Source organism: Anolis carolinensis, chromosome 5, assembly GCF_035594765.1.
Source record: "Anolis carolinensis isolate JA03-04 chromosome 5, rAnoCar3.1.pri, whole genome shotgun sequence".
In the NCBI taxonomy this organism is placed as follows: domain Eukaryota; kingdom Metazoa; phylum Chordata; class Lepidosauria; order Squamata; family Dactyloidae; genus Anolis; species Anolis carolinensis.
This window is the reverse complement of record NC_085845.1, coordinates 80,908,371-80,928,294: the sequence shown is the minus strand read 5'-3', so window position 1 is coordinate 80,928,294 and position 19,924 is coordinate 80,908,371. Positions and strand designations below refer to the sequence as shown.

The 19,924-nt window shown below is 36.8% G+C and overlaps 1 protein-coding gene across 2 annotated transcripts in view; it reads left to right on the top strand.

Annotated features, from left to right (window-relative positions):
* n4bp2 (NEDD4 binding protein 2) overlaps positions 1-19,924 on the top strand; it is a 37,864-nt gene that overhangs the window by 11,321 nt on the left and 6,619 nt on the right. For both annotated transcript variants that reach the window (XM_062981668.1, XM_062981669.1), the window contains exons 3-15: positions 133-403; positions 2,918-4,157; positions 4,944-5,071; positions 6,201-6,289; positions 7,444-7,520; positions 8,406-8,561; positions 9,251-11,532; positions 13,743-13,828; positions 15,154-15,199; positions 15,867-16,096; positions 16,887-17,005; positions 18,163-18,283; positions 18,493-18,681. In XM_062981668.1, the coding sequence (XP_062837738.1) occupies positions 184-403; positions 2,918-4,157; positions 4,944-5,071; positions 6,201-6,289; positions 7,444-7,520; positions 8,406-8,561; positions 9,251-11,532; positions 13,743-13,828; positions 15,154-15,199; positions 15,867-16,096; positions 16,887-17,005; positions 18,163-18,283; positions 18,493-18,681 (4,983 nt within the window). In that variant the 5' untranslated portion in view covers positions 133-183. The remainder of the gene's footprint in view (positions 1-132; positions 404-2,917; positions 4,158-4,943; positions 5,072-6,200; positions 6,290-7,443; positions 7,521-8,405; positions 8,562-9,250; positions 11,533-13,742; positions 13,829-15,153; positions 15,200-15,866; positions 16,097-16,886; positions 17,006-18,162; positions 18,284-18,492; positions 18,682-19,924) is intronic.

The following is a 19,924-nucleotide window of genomic DNA, read 5'->3' as shown; positions in this document are numbered from 1 at the left end:
ACAAAGTGTCATATAAAAGATAAATCATGATTGCATGTTTTAAAATACTTGTCCCCTCTCTCTACTCTAGTTTTTTTTAAATCTGGATATGTCTTTGTAAAAATGCCTTTCTTTTGTTCTTGACATAACTAGCATCATGCAAATAAAATAAAACACAAAGGAATATTTACATTAAGAAAGAAAATGCCAAAGAAAAAGAAAAACCTAGGTGTGAGCCCAACAAAAAAAATCAAAAACACAGAAACAATTCCAGCTGACTTGATGTCCTCAGCAGTTGATCGAGCAATGGTACAAACACCTCATGGGACCAAGAAAGAGGAGCTCATCAGCAATCTTTCAGAAATGTTTTCAGATTTGGATCCCACTGTCATTTACATGGTGCTGTCTGAATGTGATTTTCAAGGTAAACAAAATTTTATCAGTTGTGTTAGCTTGTGTGCTTAATATGGGGATGTGATTTTTCAGAAAAAAAACCCTTACATTGATTCAGATTTGATTCATTATTTTTATTTTACTTTTGTTTAATTCAAAAAAATAACTGGTCTGTTAACATTTTAATAGCCCTCCTTCTAGGTCAGATGTGGGTTAATCATTTCACCCCTGTGTTACTGAAATATTAGATTCAAAACTATAATCAGAAGTTACTGTTACTGGAATTAGTATAAATACTTTAAATTAGAATTATTAACATATAACAGCTCAACAATCGGCACTTCTCTTGTTCCATTCAGATTTCAGTGACAGATGTTTCATAGAATCATAGAATCATAGAATAGTAGAGTTGGAAGAGACCTCATGGGACATCCAGTCCAACCCCCTGCCAAGAAGCAGGAAATCACATTCATAGCACCCCCGACAGATGGCCATCCAGCCTCTGTTTAAAAGCCTCCAAAGAAGGAGCCTCCACCACAGTCCGGGGGAGAGAGTTCCACTGCCGAACAGCCCTCACTGTGAGGAAGTTCTTCCTAATGTTCAGGTGGAATCTCCTTTCCTGTAGTTTGAAGCCATTGTTCCGTGTCCTAGTCTGCAGGGCAGCAGAAAACAAGCTTGCTCCCTCCTCCCTATGACTTCCCCTCACATATTTGTACATGGCTATCATGTCTCCTCTCAGCCTTCTCTTCTGCAGGCTAAACATGCCCAGCTCTTTAAGCCGCTCCCCATAGGACTTGTTCTCCAGACCTTTGATCATTTTAGTTGCCCTCCTCTGGACGCTTTCCAGCTTGTCAACATCTCCCTTCAACTGTGGTGCCCAGAATTGGACACAGTATTCCAGGTGTGGTCTGACCAAGGCAGAATAGAGGGGTAGCATGACTTCCCTGGATCTAGACGCTATTCCCCTATTGATGCAGGCCAGAATCCCGTTGGCTTTCTTAGCAGCCACATCACATTGCTGGCTCATGTTTAACTTGTTGTCCACAAGGACTCCAAAATCTTTTTCACATGTTTAGGCTTTTGGAAACAATTGCCATTATAATTTTGAGTGTTTTCATGCATGTTTAACCACAAAGTATTTATGAAAATGTGAAAGAGTTAGTTACAGCGTTGATTCACTGGAAAGCCCAGCGAGTCTGAAGGAGAAACTGGAATGTTCAGTCTTCTAACAACCTGTTCTACTAGACAAGGCAAACTTTGATTTTCAGTTAAGTGGTGGTGCTACACATTTTAGGATCAGTTTTATCTTGTATGGAGCAAGTTTTATTTTATTAATGTGAAGATCTCTGTTAGTCATTATATTTTTCACTGGAGAGATAGCTGAAAACACCATAGTTGTAGGATCATTATCTTCAATGTTGCAGTCAACATTCTTTCCTAAAATTTATAATTCACTGTCCGGAGTTTGCTGAAACGCTTTGCTCACTATCATAGTTTGCTTACTTGTTTCTTCTTTATGGTAATACTTATTGCCTATATATTTTTCATTTATTCAACAGATGCCATCAAGATTTGGGTTTAGATTGTTATGAATGGCACTTCTTAAGTATCTTCCTCTTCCTTTCCTTCTTCATTTGAGCAGTTAAATTTGGGACTTATGACTAGAAAACATTGCGGTTTTTAAAAATTAGTAAAAAAATATTGTCACTTTCTTTACTAATATCTCATATTTTAAAAATTTGGTTATACGTTCTGAATACAACATGGAGTTCCACCTTCATTCTCATTTTTTATTATTTAGTTAGATGCAAGTAATTTATAACATTGTCACAATTGTATATACACAATGATATATTATTATTATTTATCTATTATAACATATTCTATTGATAACATTTTATCCTTTACAGTTCTATACCTCTAATACTTATACCTATCCATTTCTCCCCTCCCTCGTTTTTCCTCCCTCCCTCTCACTCTGGGACAGTTATGACTCTACTCATTGGTTTATATTATTTGTTTGATCATGAAGATTTTTTGGTTGGGTAAATAATTGTTTTTGTTTAGTTCAGTTCTTCTAATCATCCTTCATTCTCATCCTTAATCTTTTCGTAAAAATTTTGTAGCTTTTCACAGTCCCACCACATATGGATAAACCCTCAAATTCCCCTGCATTTATGCCAACAAAATTTAAATTTTTTGTAATGTGGGCCCTTTGAATCGTGCAGGCTGTGTAATGGATGTGCTTGTTGCAGGTATTACCTTTTGATCAATTGATATTAAAAAGTAATTTATACTAGATTCTCAAATAAACAAATTAACTTCTCATTGTTAGCTCAAAGCACCGCTGCTTGGCCTTTATGTAGCTGTCAGTTTTCAACTTTTTTTGGTTGGAGGATGGACAAAAGTTACTGAGTCAGGCTGGCAGGATATATGGAGAACAAGGTAATCTTCAAAAGAAAATAAGTTATGTTTAGCCCTGTGTTTTACCAGAGAAAAGTCTTTGTATAGCTTCCCACAACACTGATCTTTCCTTATTTAATAGTGGAAGAAACAATGGATTACCTTCTGGAATTGTCCACAGCTGCAAAGGATATAACATCCGAAGTCTCAGGTTTTGATTCCATATCTGCATCACTGGTTGGTGAAAATCAGCCCTGCTCCGAAACAGATGGCCAAAATTCTGCTTCAATGAAAACTGTGAACTCCAGTAAAGAAACTGAAACATCTTTATCATCTGAAGAACTATTTTCCTTGCTACATAATTCTTTGGGGGAACATAATGTAGATAGTGAAATGAAGGATTCAGAAAATGACCAGATTTTGGGTAATCTTTCTCTGGCTTTGTACTATAGTAGTCCTGACTATGTTAAGGAGTCATCTCAACATGTAAAATCCAGTTTAGGTTATAACACTATGCTTTCTTCAAAACAAATGGAAACAGACAGTGAAAAATTAGAAAGCGCCTTTACACCATTAAATACAGATTACTATAAAGCCTCTGATCTGATTTGTAGAAAATCAAACATTCAGACAAAGTCTAGCCCATTAGATGAAGTAGATATTTTTGCAGCAGTCCCAGAGAGCTGTAGTTTGCCTGCAGTAGTACTTGACAGTGGTGTGGTTCTTGAAGGTATTCCCCTAGCCAACATGGAAGCATCTGGTACTGACCCATCTCAAACACATAATGTTGGTTTGGACTTTACAACTGTAAATGGAATACCAACTCAACTCCACCAGGAATTTGCTGAATCTGAGACAGGTGCATTTGATAGTTTTAGTTCACAAGGTGCTGAAAACCAGGCACATGTCATAGATGTACATCAGAGTCCTAAAAATGCTGCTGTGCCTGATCTCTGTGCAGGATCTGGTTTAACATTCACATCTTTTATGAGTGTTGACCCAACTCAGCAAATGTGGAATTCAGAATTTTCTATGCTCCAGAAGCATGCACAACAGCCTATTTTTTATCCTTCATTTTATCCTCAAACTACAAGTCATAGCTTTGTAACGCCAGTTGCAATCAGCCCTGGGAAATGGAGACCTGCTTCAGATTTCAGAAGTCGTCGAAAAATGTGTTCTCCTCAAGCATTCTCACAATCCTGGGACAACAACTCCTCTGTGCCAAAGGTATTGGGGAATAAAGATGGAAGTCAAAAAATGAACTTCTCCCAATTACACCCACTTGCTGGTTATCACGCAGTGAGAAGAAAGACTTCCTTTGCAGGTCATGTCCTTGTTCTTCTTAGAGGGGTTCCTGGATCTGGTAAATCATATTTGGCAAGGTGGGTTATTCATTTATGCTGCATAATAAAGTAGTATTCTCTCTCCCTTTCTTTCTTTCTTGCTCTTATTGTGGCTTTGCATTAAGTGTGTATACATGCAAGCCTGGTCCCTTCCTAACATTAATGTTCAGGTCTGCTGCAAACCGCAGTTTTGTCCTCTAATAAATGAGAGCCATTTGGTGCCAGACCTCATGTAAAACAAAACCATGGGGCAGATGATTGCTCTGGGTGAAGGTATGAAGAATGGCATTGTAATAGATCCCTTTGAACAGGCTGGCTCTCAAGTTCTAACCTCTAGGAATTCTGCCACAAACCCTGCCCTTGTTCCCCCAGTTATTTCCTTGCTGTATTGGTTAGTTGGTTTCCAAGTGACCTCTTGAATCTGGATTTGTGGCTGTGTTGTTGTGTGTGTGCATGTATTTTTGGTATGCATGGCTTGATAGGCTTGATAGCACTATATAACACTAGCTCTGGGGATGCCTGCCAGAGATGTGGTCGAAATGTCAGGAGATAATGCTTCTGGAACACGGCCATATAGTCCGTAAAACTCACAGCAACCCAGTGATTCTAGCCACGAAAGCCTTCAACAACACATAGTACAAGTCCTGTTTTAGACTTTTCAATCACTAATGCTGCCGTTGTAAAAAAAAAAATCAGTTCATCTTCACATGAACCAAAAGTTAGTGTGTTGTGTGTGCATGCTTGAGTTTAGGTGAAATAACTTGTTTTGAGTTTAGGAGAAAGACTGCGATATCTGATTTTGATTTGTTTCATAATTTTGCACAGAGCTCTGCTTGAAGATAATCCTGGTGGAATCATTCTTAGTACAGATGATTATTTTTACCAAAAAAATGGGGAGTACCAATTTGATGCTAATTGTTTAGCAGAAGCACATGAATGGAACCGAAAACGAGGTAAGTGGAGATATAATGGATATAGTAGAGTAACAAAATATCGCTTAAGTATATTATAGAGAGGTAGCTATGTTATTCTATTGAATTTCCAGAAGGATGGCTTTGGTGTTCTGTTGCAGCAAAATCAGTAAATAATCCTGTGGCATCTTAAAAGACAAAACAAATTGTAAGTGAAATAAACCTTCATGGATATATGTCATCAGATTTGGTGGGTTGGAGTCCACAAAAGTGGATGCCAAACAAAACTTGTTAGTTGCTCAGGTTCAATAATACAATTTGTTGTTTAGGCATGTTGACATCTATGTATAACAAACTTCCTTAGAATTCTTTTGCCAAGTTCACATAATCAGGTCAATAAAATATCAGTCATACAGAAGAGGCACAGTAATCTCCAATACCATGGATTCATAGCTGGGGACTAGGAAAATGAAAAGAGTACATTATACATAATGATTCAAAATAGCAATATGTATTCTCATACATCAAATAATGTTTTTAAAGGTCAGTATTGAAAATCATTACATAGGTTAATGAGAAAACCCATAAATACAAATGATACAAATTATGTTGAGGTTATAATAGTACTCTCATTTCTATTTATGCATTTTCATTAGCTTCTGCAATTTGCTTTGTACTATTATCAGTGTGCATACATTCTTTTATATTTGATGAACATAGTCTGATTCCAAACATCCCATACACTATGACCAAAAGGATAGAGTGATTATGAAGAACTATTTTTTTTAAAAAAATTAAATAAAAAGGTATAGTGTAGATGAAGAGATGGTGTAGTGTAAATGAAGTTAAGTTTGATTCTCAATTCCTTGCTTTTTATGATGGTGCTGTCACATAGGCAAATAATAGATTTATTAGGGGATCCACAAAAATAGTTTTTTTTTATTCAAGAGACAGACGGAAAAGTTTTATAGAACACTTCATAATGTAATCTGTTAAAATCTGTGTAGATAATTTCTAATCAGTAACTATTAATTGGGTAGAATAAGAACATAGAAATAACATTATACTTCTGGTTATCTTTCTGTAATTACTTTTTAAATAACCTCTAACAAAATGTTGCTTATATTGTACAATTTTTTACACTTTTAAAATTTACTGATATATTTTTCAGCCAAAGAAGCTTTCGAAAAACGGATCACACCCATAATAATAGACAACACAAACACTCAGGCTTGGGAGATGAAGCCTTATGTTGTTTTGGTTAGTATTCTATAATTTAGGGTTGTTGAACTAAAAGCATTTAAAGTTTTCTATGTCTGTTGTTAGGTGGCACCATGGTACTTTAGGCATTTGACCTAAAGGAACATAGCACCAAATGAGACAGGATGCGGTGAATGGGCCCCATGGTGTCCACATGACATATGGGGCCAATTCACCATAATGGCCCTCCAAGGCCACTTAACATAAACTTATCCCATATTTTGAAAAGTTGGCTACACTTTGTAGTAGTGTAAACAGTTGGGTGGGTTCTGATTCAGAACCAGCTGTGGTTGCTTTCCTTGGGCTTGGGCAGTCTGGGGATAGGGGATGGCACTCACTGCTCCCCTAGTGTTGTCAGTAGTCGTCACTCGTTGCACTGGAGTGATTTGACACAGAAGTGAGGAAAGGAATGGACAATTCTATCTTATTCTCCTCCCTTCTCTTGTGTTGCTCTGACACTTCGGCCACAGTCAATAGATGCAACAAGTGATTACCATCAGGAATTTTTCATCCAATGGTTGCTGCTAAGCCATAGACATGAGGGGCAGTAAAGATGGCGGTGCGGCAGAACTGACATGGGTTTGGTGCCACTCGGCCATGCAGGTTCCATCCAGTTGGCAGGCCCAACCCAGATCAGCTTCAAGGTACTTGACCCATGGAAATAGGCCCTATGTCTGTCAATATTATACTTTTTGGAAGATCACAAATGGCCTAATGATTGCGCATTGGTTGGAGGGAGCATGAGCTCAAGGCCCATTAAATGGATCATTTGATATCTAACACTCAGAGAAGCAAGCATCCAAAGCTTATGTTCATCTGTTTGGAAACAAGAGTCACTGAGTCCAGTAGGTCATACTTTCAGATAACTGTTTTAAGGTTGCATTCTGTCGTTTGGTTTTGGAAGCAGTCAGTTAGACAAGACATTTGTTAGGAACAACCATAACCTATGGATAGATGTATTTATATAATATGTTTATGATGAGGGTATTTCTATCATATAGTTATGGGAAAACAATAGTGTTAGGAGCAGAGGAATGACTAATTAGATGGTTTCTAAAATAAAGTTTGGTTCACTTTTAATTGTATTCTTAACCTGATCTTTGGGGAATATGGAGATACAGTGACATGTTGTGCTTTTCTATACTTTTCCTTAGTCACAGCAACACAACTATAAAGTTATATTTCGTGAACCGGATACTTGGTGGAAGTTTAAACCAAAAGAACTGGAAAGGTAAATAACAGTAATAGTGATACCTTACGTTAAATTACAATTTATATTAGAAGAAAGACTAAAGTAGTCTTAGTTTAGAAAGGAGCAGCTTTTATTGGAATCAAATATGTTAATTCAGCTGATTTTTTTTTAAACATTCTCTCAGTTGTTCCTGCTTACCTCTCATGGGATTTTATGAGATTGCTTAGCGTAATTCATTAGTGGATTTCATCTTTAGTTTTAGTAGATATTCCTTTAAATTGACTTAAGAACAGACAGCATAATTTTGGGATTGTTCTTGCATTTGACACTTTCAGACTTTTGACACTTGAGGTTCAGACCAGTTTCTTCATTCTACCTTCAGCAAATTTTCTTTCTTAGTAAAGAAAGTCAAATGCTGACTGATCCAGATATAAACATGTGGATCAACTCAGGAACAGTGGCTACTGGTCTTTCTTATTCCTTATATAATTTTGATGCTATTTTTTCCCTGCAGTCCGTTGCCAGTAAGAGCTAAACTTGATATTGTTTGAAAATATCGGCAAGAAACAAGTCTGTGCCCATTTTGTTTCCTTGTTAAAATATCCTGACTTGTAACTCTGAGCTTCTCAACATTTGAGAAAATGTCATTAAACAGTCATATAGAAATTGATATTAAAAGTGTTAAAAGTCCCCTTTGATCAGTTTAGAACTCAACTGAATTAATAAAATAAGTATTTTATCAGAAGTAATGAGATATCAAGGAATTTATGTAATTTTGAAGTTTTGCAATGTTCCTCATTTGAATTGTGATGTCCCAGGAAGCAACTTAAGCTAACTAATTTCTTCACATGTTTCAAATTTGTTAAGCATATGCATATTATGGTATTACAGTCTCAAATGTTCTGGTTTTTTTTTAATGTTTAGGCGAAATATTCATGGTGTGTCTAAAGAAAAAATAAAAAAAATGTTGGAACGGTATGAGCGTTGCCTGACTGTTAATTCAATTTTGAATTCTTCAATCCCAGATGAATTGAAAAGTGGAACTTGTGATGAAATTCTTCATCAGAAAAAGGATCTGGGGTAAAATGAATATATTTCATGGGCCTTTGGGGTGACAGTGGATGACAGGAAATTCTAAGACTTATTGACGCATACAGTCTCCCTAAACTGCAATTTATGAAAACATTGATGCTTAGAAAACTGTGAAATAGCATAATACCCAATCATGACACTGAAGAACTCACAAATGATCCACAGGATAAGGTTTAATTTTTTTACTGTGCCCAAACATTTTTTGTTGTTGCCTAATACTTGTTATCAGGACTACTTTCAAGGATTTTTATTTTACAATCATTGGTCCATTTGTCGTATTTTCTGATTTATCTTTTTTTTCTTTTGGAGAAATATTCTGTTGAACATATGTTGCACATTTTAAGTGTTTCAGTCTATTTATTTTTTTAATCTGGAAATACTGAAACACATTTCAGTATGAACATTTAGACTGATTGAAAAATCCCAGATCATTTGCTGTTCTTTCTGCTTAAAATAAACCAACCTGAACAGCTGGTATAAAATGTCTATGATAATACAAGGAGCTGTCAGGAAATATTCTGAGATAAATAAAAGGTCTATAGAAATCCAGAATAAAATCAGACACAACAGGAACAAAATCTAGGACTGTATTAAAGATGAGATTTAGCAGAGATACACATGGTAGAGATAATTATAAAAACAAAAAAGACAACTCGATTTTGTTTTTTCACTTACAGGAAAGAAATTATACATTCTTATGGGGATAATGAAGAACTTTTTATTTCACCTATAAAATGTCTAGATGACAGGCATTTCTTAGAAAAAGCTGCAGTAGAAAATCAGAAACTTAAGAAGGAAAAACATGATACTACATATAATTTACAAGAATGTAGTTCTGAATTCGGAGTCCATCAGGATGACGTGGATATTTACATATCATCAAGGAAAGACAAAATTGATTCTTCTTCTGAAACAGAAATCATTAAAACTGACATCACAGTATTGAGAGGAAAGGCACTCTCAGATTCCTGTGTCAATGAAAACATTCAGGAATGCAGTAACAGTGATTTCAAAGTTCAAGTAGAAGCAAGTCAGTCCACTGGAGTAGTAATAGAAACAAAATCAACAGAGGAGCAATTTACGGACTTAAGAGATTCAACTTTAGACAAACCAATAAGGCCAGAAGTGTTCAATTTTGTGGGAGACTGGCCAATAGAACAAACTATGGGGCAGAGGGTGAAAAAAGCCAAAAAATTTACAAAGGATCACAAAGAAGATAAAGATGCAAGCATGACCACTTTGGATTCATTAAAGATTCAGAAAGGAGAACAAATGGGCCTGATTGATATTCTGAAGGAAATGGGACTTTCTGAAAATAAGGAGGATGACAATCACCAAGCCTCTGCCTCTTTGTCCAGAACTGATACAGAAAAAGGTACAACAGGATGGCAAGTAGCAGGAGACTGGCCTGTCCAAAACTCTCTAGGACAAAGACAAAACAGACAGAAAAGAATATCTCAGAAAATTCTTAGTGAATCAGAAGGGATTGCAAGTAGTCAGTGTGATACCAACATAAATATTCCAAACACGGTAGTTGGCCTTTCAGGAACATGTGCAAACATTGGTGAAAAGAAGGAAGGTTTTCAGACATCTGATAACTCAGTTCCTGACACTGTTTATGAGAAGAAGCCAGTGCAGAATAAAAGAATACGGAAGCACCATAAATTAGCCTTGACATTTACCAATAATTTGACCCTTAGCAAACCAGAGGAACAGTTGGCTTTGTTTAATGAGCTGGAACAGAAACCTGACCAATGCATCATGATAGAAACCAGCAAGCATTCACAAACAGAGCCTCATGATTTTGCTCTTCTATGGAGGCTTGAAAGGAAAATAGTTGTTTCACAGGATACTAAAGTTTTACATGGCAGGCTAGATGGGTTCATACCAAAAGGTATTGATGCTACCTCAGACTGTCCAGAAAAAATACCTTATAAAGTAACTTATGAGAAAAGCACATATGTGGAAGAAAGTGAATTTGTCAGTGTCGATGAATCTGAGAATCTGAATATTTTGTGTAAACTCTTTGGGTCCCTTTCATTTGATGCACTAAAAGATTTGTATGAAAGATGCAACAGAGACATTGATTGGACTACAGGAATCCTGTTAGATTCTGATGAAAAGTTAGGCAAAGATGATGAGATTGAATGCTTGCAGAAGGGAGGTACTCCGTCTCTTAAGTCTGAAGAAAATGTTAATTGTGAAGGGGCTGTTGCAAACTCTGAAGAGAACAAGCAAGAAACGGTGGATGTGATTTCTAGATTTACTTCAGATTCTGAAATCACAGGTAACTTAGTTGATAATGGACAACATATAATGAAAGAATCCTTGAAGGAAAATGCTGAAATACCCAACTTGTTAGCAAATGTGTTGATTGCTCCCTCAGAAAGAAACAAAAATTCCAACCAAACTCTTCCAGAAGCTCTTGCAGAAGAAGCAGAGAAGGAGGAGGCACCTTTCTTAGATCATATGAAAACACATACAAAGGAGATGTACTCTGCTTCAGTGTCAGTAAAAGAACAGCAGAACATCACTTTACACAATGAAAACAATGTGTGTGTTTCTGCGATGCTATCTGATAATTTGAATGGAGGCTTCATCACTTTGAAACCTACTTTTGATACGGTAACAGATAATACATCTTCAGATCATCGGGAGTGCTCAGCTGTAAAAGATACATGTATTCAGGAGGCGTTGTCTGATGTAAAGCAAACAGAAAAAATGGGAAATAATGGAGGCAGGTTTGAACAGCACAAAGAAATGAAGTCTAAACCATTGTTTTCAGAGGAAGCAGGAAAGAAACAGAACAATATGCCTAGTCAATATGATGATATAACCAAAATACAGAACCCAACACCTACGTCAAACCCTGTGAATATAGATTGTTTGGAGCTGACCTTACCTCCAGAATTAGCCATTCAATTAAGTGAAATATTTGGACCGGTTGGTGTTGATATAGGTATGGTACCATAAAATATTACTGTTTTGTTGATGCCCATATTTATTACAAAGGGGCCCCTGGTGGCACAGTGTGTTAAAGCGCTGAGCTGCTGAACTTGCGGACCAAAATGTCCCAGGTTCAAATTCTGGGAGCGGAATGAGCGCCCGTTGTTAGCCCCAGCTCCTGCCAACCTAGCAGTTCGAAAACATGCAAATGTGAGTAGATCAATAGGTACCGCTCTGGCGGGAAGGTAACGGCACTGCATGCAGTCATGCTGGCCACATGACCTTGGAGGTGTCTACGGACAATGCCGGCTCTTCGGCTTAGAAATGGAGATGAGCACCAACCCCCAGAGTCGGTCACGACTGGACTTAACGTCAGGGGAAAACCTTTACCTAGGTATTTGGATGTTGTGACATAATTGATGCATTGTAACAGAAAGCCAAATGTCTGAGGGCTTTTAGAGGAGGAAGCAAGTGCTCTTATCTCAGTCCACAGTACTCCATCCCAGCCATGGGAGGAGAAAGAGGGAAAGGTTATGGTGGGAGTAGCTTGTATGGTGGCCTTCTTGCATGTTGCTGAGATTGTAGGAGCTGGGAAGGACAGCTATTGTTTTGAATCCTTGTTGGAGCTAAATTGGGAGTGAAACTTCGCTACAGAACAGGTGATTTTTTCCCCCAGTCCTTCCTCCTAGTGTCATTGCTCCAGCAACTATTTGAAACAGTAACATGTCCAGCTCCATCCCTGGAAAGCATGTGGGAGCTGTAGGTCATTCTCTCTTCTTCCTCCTTCCATAGCAATGATTGAGGGAGGCAATCTGTAGCAGTCCTAATTGGCTACCAGCTAGGGTGCTTTAATCTCCCTATATCAGCCTGGCTCCATTCATCTCATGTCAATATTTCTGTATCTTCAAGTACATTACAATCTCCTCCTCCACCTCATATGCATGAATGACTGCCATTCACCTATGCAGAGGCTGGGGAACAAATTAAAAAGAGAGAACTTTAAACCTGCTTCATTCAAACCTGGTGTCTAAAGTGAGAGTCAAAAATTTGTTGTTGTCGTGTACCTTCTCCTCATTTCCAACTTATGGTGACAGTAAGGCCCCTTCTACGTTGTGATATAATCCAGATTATCAAAGCAGATAATCTGGATTTTATATGGCAGAAAAGGGGCCTAAGATAAACCTATTGTGGGATTTTCTTAGTAAATTTTGTTCACGGGGGATTTGTTTTTGCCTTCCTTTCAGGCTAAGAGAGAAGTTGTAAAGGGTTATCCTCTTAAATATGTCTTAAGGCCTTTCTACACTGCCATACAAAATCAAGGTTATCCACTTTGAACTGGATTATATGGCAGTGTAAACTCATAATCCAGTTCAAAGCAGATAATGTAGATTATCTGCTTTGATAATCTGGTTTATGTGGCAGTATAGAAGGGGCCTGAGATTGCAGAAATTTTGTTTTGGCCCTGTAGAACTCAAGAAATCTATCTTTGAAGGACTTGAACCTTTCACCTTCATTGTTTCAGTTTGCGTTCTGTAGTAAGGAAAATTGTCCTCTGTGTCATTCAGCAATTAGGAAGGATATTTATTTAATCTTACATAGAGTCAATTTACTTTTTTGTGACATGTTTTTTTTCTATGACACAATTTGAATTGGGGTTGAAAGTCCTATATGCCTATCGCCTTTAGATATGCCCTCTGTATTATTTGAAGGAGTTATGTTTATGCCAGAACGTATTTCATAAGTATATTAACAAAATTATTGGGCAGTGTGTTCTTAAATAAGAACAGTGTGAGAAAGTGTTGTCGAAGGTTTTCATGGTCGGAATAACTGGGTTGCTGTGAGTTTTACGGGCTGTATGACCATGTTCCAGAAGCATTTTCTCCTGATGTGTCAGCCACATCTATGGCAGGGAGCCTCAGAGGTTGTGAGGTGTATATATCTGTGAAAAGTTCAGATTGGGAGAAAGAACTCTTATCTTTTGGAGGCAAGTGCAACACAGCAAGATTCACAGCAACTCAATGTGAAGAAGGAAAATACAGTTACAGTATAAAGCAATAAATTGATGTACAGGAGGTCTTGAAAGGGAAAAGGCTAAAACTAAAAAACTATATCTTAAAAATGGTACTGTGTTAAATGCCTTCTAATATACCTGATTGAATACATGAATGTCTCATTTTCATTTATTTCATTCCTTATCTCCATGTCTCTTATTGTTTAATTAAGGATCACTAACTTCTGATGATTATGTGGTTCATATTGATCTCAATTTGGCCAGAGAAATTCATGAGAAATGGAAAGCATCTATTATGGTTAGTCATATTATTTCTAATTGTCAGGACTGTGTTATTTCTTTTATTCAGTTACCATAATTAGTTTTGAAAAACAAAACTGAAGAGAGCAGTTTGCTAACTAATGGTATTGGATCATCCAAATGTACATGATGCTTAGACAGAATCATGTTATTTTTTTAAATAAGGAGACAATGAAAAATGCGATATTTATTTATTTTTTACATATTTCCCAGTTTGGGACTTAAGGAGACTTACAGTGACTAAAACACTATAACATTTGAAACCAGCCAAAACAAAATAATAGCAGAAACATATAAAATTCATCAAATTATAAAAACAAAAAAATGACAGTCAGGTGTCTCCCAAGAGATTGCATTAATTAAATATGTGCAGTCATGACTGGAACGTCTTTTTGACTAAGATTATGTGGTTCTTGCTAATAATTGGTTTTGATGTTTTACATTTTTAATCGTATGTGTTTTATTGTATCTGTTCATTTTACTATATGTCTGTTTAATGTTTATGGCATCAGATTGCTGCCTACTATAAGGCCGCTCTGGGTCCTCTTTGGTTTGAGAAGGACATGATATAAATACTGTAAACAAACAAACAAACAAATAAATAAATAATTTGAATTACCATTTGGGAAAGTGGACATTCTCTCTTCTCTTAGTCCAACTGTTGTAGCTTTTGCAGTATAGATGTTAAATCTTCCTACATCATCAGATTAATATGGAGAAAATAAGGTATGATTGGAATCAGGAGCTGGGTACTAGAAAGAGGACAACTTCAGATTATATTGCTCAGTAAGATAGGTGTCTTTAAAATCAACTGGAGTTCAAGACTTTAGCCTTCTGAGATCTCCTATCTTGCTCCCAAGTTCTTGGCCTGATGGACAGAGTGGTAACAGCAGTTGTATTCAGAGTGCCCATTTACACTGAGATGTGCTCAGTATTGGCTTGTTTGTTTCATTAGTTACCTGAAATGACCACAGTTCATGATAGGATAGTGTGAATTTTCTTCTTATATCTCAGGACAGGGAATTTGAAGCCCTTCATATGTTGCTGGTATCCCCTGTATCATCAGTAGTGAGAGACAATAGCTGTTGTAGTCCAATGATCTCTACAGGACTCGCAATTTCCCACCTCTAATAACATGTATTGGGAGCTAGCATTTTGTCAATAAGAAATATTGTTGCTTCAGAATTTAAAATTTTAGTTTCTTGCATATCTGAACCTGTTCTGAATCATGAATCCATCTAAATAAATTGTTTTAAGTTCTGAAACGTATTTCGGCATCCTTGTACTTATATATGTTCTTCATTATTAAATATTTTAATTTAGAAGCGTCAAAAGAGAGAGGAGGACTTGAACAAGCTCCTTGAAGAAAGTAAGTATGTGCTGTTATCTTTGACCAAGTGTGTATTTCCTTGTATTAAAGTAGGATGGTGCATTAAATATGCTTCTAGGAAACCAAGTTCAGATCCTTGATAAGAGGCAAAATCAAGAATTTAATCTTTTACCCTTGTCTCTGTAAAAAAAATTAAAAATATAAATTCATATAAAATCATATTTGATTCTATTTTTCCTTCATGGAGTTCAGACTTTCCTATTCAAAGTTATTCTGTTTTATCCCCAAACCATCCTGAAAAATATATTTGGCGTCATGAGTGTGGTGTGTATCTGTTTCCCCTTGTACCTCCCCTTTTTTGCATGGATAAAAAAGACACACTCTGCATGTAGGAAGAGGAAAGGAGCCAGAATCTGCAGCAATGTGCATGGTAATGGGGCGAATAAGTCCTACTCCTCCTCTTCTTGCCCATGAGATCACAATAAGTAGTGTCCAGGAGCAGAAAAAGCAACCATTCTCTCTCTCTCTCCCCCCCCCCCCCCCAATTTGACTGAAAAAAAGGAGTTGGGATATCATGAGTGGGGCATGACTGGAATTTGCCAACAATATTTTTTAAAGCACAGGAAAAAGAATGCACTTAAATTTTCATTAGCTTTTTTTTTTAATTGAAACATTGTTTTTCTTTTTCAATCTTTTTTTCCTGAAGATCCTATGCTACTTGAGCAGTTGCACCTAGATGAGCTGAACAGTGCCCTTTGTCAATATGAAAATAGTCAAGCACAAAAGACTGGAAAACTACCTCCAGATGAAATGGCTGGAAAGACAGTGGCTTCAGACATTTTTCCTTTCATGGACCACTGGAATGTCCAGACTCAGAAAGTATCTCTTCGGGAGATTATGTCTGAAGAAATTGCCTTGCAAGAAAAACAGGATCTGGTATGAACATTGCCTATTACAACTGTGTCTTACCTGTATTTCTGCCTGTGAGCGGCAGTAGATAACATAAGATCCATCAAGTGGCTCAACAATTAATCCATGCCACGATGGCCCTTTTGTGTCACATTTCCAGGCCTCCTATTTTACCGCCATCATTATTGGCTGGGCAGAACAAACATAACTTGCATTGGCCAGTCAGTTGGAGCTTTCCAACGTTCCCAAAACCTGCAGCAACCAGATGTGTTTGGATTTCACCCTCCCCTGTTTACATTTTATAGGGGCGTTGTGTAAGTCAAACTACAGAACCTAGAGTCCTCCCCCTTTCTGTTCACCATCAAGAGACAACAGGAAGTGAGTGGAAATCTGCCCCTAGGAAGGGAAATTCACTTTTGTAAGTTATTATGGGGAAAAGGTGTCTCCACTGGAGCTTTATCCCCAATCCTTGTTTCCACAACAACCCAAAAGTTTCAAAATCCAGTTGGCACAGGCATAGAAAATGAAGTGAAATCTTCTGAACAGGAGCAAAGACAGCAAAATAAATGTTACAGGGTTATTAACCCTTCCCTGTACTATCCAAAACTAAAAAAATGGCTGCAGATACACTTAAAAATATACATGTTCCAACTTACACACAAATTCAATTTAAGAACAAATTTACAGAACCTATCTTGTTCATAATCTGGGGACTGCCTGTTTCTGGAAAAATAAACTGACTCAACCTGTATTTTACTGGTGAAATTATTTTTCTGTAAAAGGTATGTAATTATATCTATACATTTTAATCCCGTAGAAAGGTTTTCTTTTCATGGCTCGAAAAGACTGTGCTGCCAGACTGAAAGAGAAACAACTCCTGGAACTATTCCCAACGATAAATCCAAATTTCCTAATGGACATGTTCAAGGACAACAAGTGAGCTTCTGATAATACAATGTATATTAATGGAAAAAGAGTTGCTGCTTAGTTTTAAAATTTAACATAGTAAATACTTTGAATTTAAAGTGCTAAATAGCTTGGGTTCTTGAAGACCACTTTCTTTGTCATCATCAGAAGTTCTTTCCAGGTCCCCCTGCTATCTGAAATAAGACTGATAGTGAATAACAATCATATCTCTCAGATTTGGTGTCTGGCTCCCCCTTTTTTTATTGTGAGAAAAATATACACATACACACATAAAAAGCATAGTCTTTGAAATTCCGCAATCAAAACACAAGTATTATTTCTCCAGTCCCACCTGTGAATCCCCACCCTTGACTTGACTTTACGTAATACAAAGGTACATGAATACTATTGAAAATTTATACTTCAGTATAATCAAGCATGTAATTATTTTCTCTTGGTTTCACCAGCTATTCCATTATTGCTCAGTCTTATTAATCTTATACATAGCTGTCTGTCTAAGGTTCTCAAAAGTAATCATTTTGTTTTCTTCTTCATCCTGTATCCTGTTTTACATCATTTCCCCTCTTTCTCCCTCCCCCTTCCCCCTGGGAACAGTTTACTAATCTTGTTATGCTTATTATAATTGTTCAGTCATGAGGGTAATCTTATTTAATTCTTTATATTTATCTTTCCTCTTTATTCTGGGCATGAGACCTTTCCATTTTGCCTCCTATAATAAATTTTTATTTCACTAATATGGTCTTGGAGGAGGTAGTCGGCTAGATATTTATACCAAGTTTTTATATCCCATTTCTTTCGGTCCCTCCAACTTAGGGCAACTGAGCCTTTAATTGCATCTAATATGTGTTTTATTATTTCCTCCCATTCTTTAAGTCCCCCATTACCCCCCATTTTTTGAATGAAATACTGGTGCCTTGTTCCAGATACAAAATAATAATTAATGCAACATAATGGTAACTCAAGATACCATGCATTGGTATGCTATCGCCTTTAGGTTTGTTAAGCCTTTGTTACTTGTATTATTATTATTTTATACAAGGATATGAATTGAGAATTTGAACATGAAGGATTAGAAATAATGTTTCTCTTGTGTTTTTTTCTTGTCCTGCTGCAGAAGGATTTGGCTAATTTATTCCATCACCCCTTTTCTTTTCAATTTGTCTTAGTTATTCTTTGAAACAAACTGTTCAGTTTCTAAATACCGTTCTGGAAGCTGATCCAGTAAAAACAGTTATTGCCAAAGAAACTGCTCAGAGTGCCATTCTACCAACTGCTTTGAAGAAAAAGGTAAGGTTCATTTTGCACAGCCATTCAAATATGTATTTTTTAAAGAGAGCTCTGTAAAGGCTAAATAATTATCCATTTCAGAGAAAAGATTGTCTTCAGTAAATTCAGAACCAAGCAAATAGAATGTGATTGTGCAGGTTTCTCTGCATGTCGTGGAGCATCTAACAAATTTTGGACTATGTTCTTATTACAAATTTTATGAATCTTAGGTCAAAAAGACCAAGGAGCCAGAAGACATTCTCAGTGAGAACGCATTTCAAGACTTTGACTATCCTGGCTATGATGACTTCAGGGCTGAGGCATTTCTTCACCAGCAGCGCAGGCAAGAGAGTCTGACAAAAGCTGGGGAAGCATATCGCATGGGAATGAAGCCTGTGGCAGCATTTTATGTGCAACAGGTAATTTAATTCAACCAACAACTGTGCTAGCTTTGCATAATTTAATATATTTTTGACACTTGTAACCACAAATCTGAGTGTCTGTCCTGTTAATTCACTTAAAAATGTTTAGTGCAAATTATACATGAGCTTAAATAGGTCTTGTCAGAGATAATTTCTAAAAAGGAAAAAGCATTCAAAAATAGTAAAGAAGCGGTAGCAGCAACATCAGCAGTTTGGCAGATCAGAAGCTTCTAGTGCCAGCAGTAGACTGATAGAGCTCCCTTCTACACTGTCATATAAAATCCAAACTATCTGCTTTGAACTGGATTATGTGGCAGTGTAGATTCATATACTCCAGTTCAAAGAAGAGAATGTGGATAGTTTGGATTATATGGCAGTGTATAAGGGGCCTGAGTTTAAGCAACTCAAGAGCAGAGTCAAGCTTTAAAGTTATAGAAGACTTTATTGAAATAATTACATTTCTCTATAGAAAAGTAAGGGCCTAGCTTTCTAACTACAGTAGAGTCTCACTTATCCAACATAAACGGGCCGGCAGAACATTGGATAAGCGAATATGTTGGATAATGAGAGATAAAAAAAAAGCCTATTAAACATCAAAATAGGTTATGATTTTACAAATTAAGCACCAAAACATCATGTTTTACAACAAATTTGACAGAAAAAGTAGTTCAATACGCAGTAATGCTATGTAGTAATTACTGTATTTACGAATTTAGCACCAAAATATCACGATTTATTGAAAACATTGACTACAAAAAGGCGTTGGATAATCCAGAATGTTGGATAAGCGAGTGTTGGATAAGTGAGACTCTACTGTATTTGGAGATATCTTGTCTCTCTTCACACTCACAGGAGAAGAACAAAATCTAGAACAAAATGGAGGTCTGGTCAACAGTTTGACAGTATCACTCAAATTTCTAAACTCTTTCTAAAGCCAGCCTCCATGTAGAGTTTGCAATAGTAATGCACACAATAGAACACAAGGTGTACTTCACTATGACCAGAGTATCTATGCTCAGCAACAGGGGAAGCTAGTAAGTTTATTTTAACTGGGGAAATACACTCCTGGGTGCTGCTGCAACATGGACATTCATGATCAGGGCTGAGTCCAGGAGTATATCCAGACTGCAATACCGAGTTTTCTAGAAGAGCCCCATCCATCATAAATTGAATTCACATGTCATCACATAACCAGTCTTGAAGCCAAATTAAAAGGGATCTAGTTAATCTTTCTCTCCCA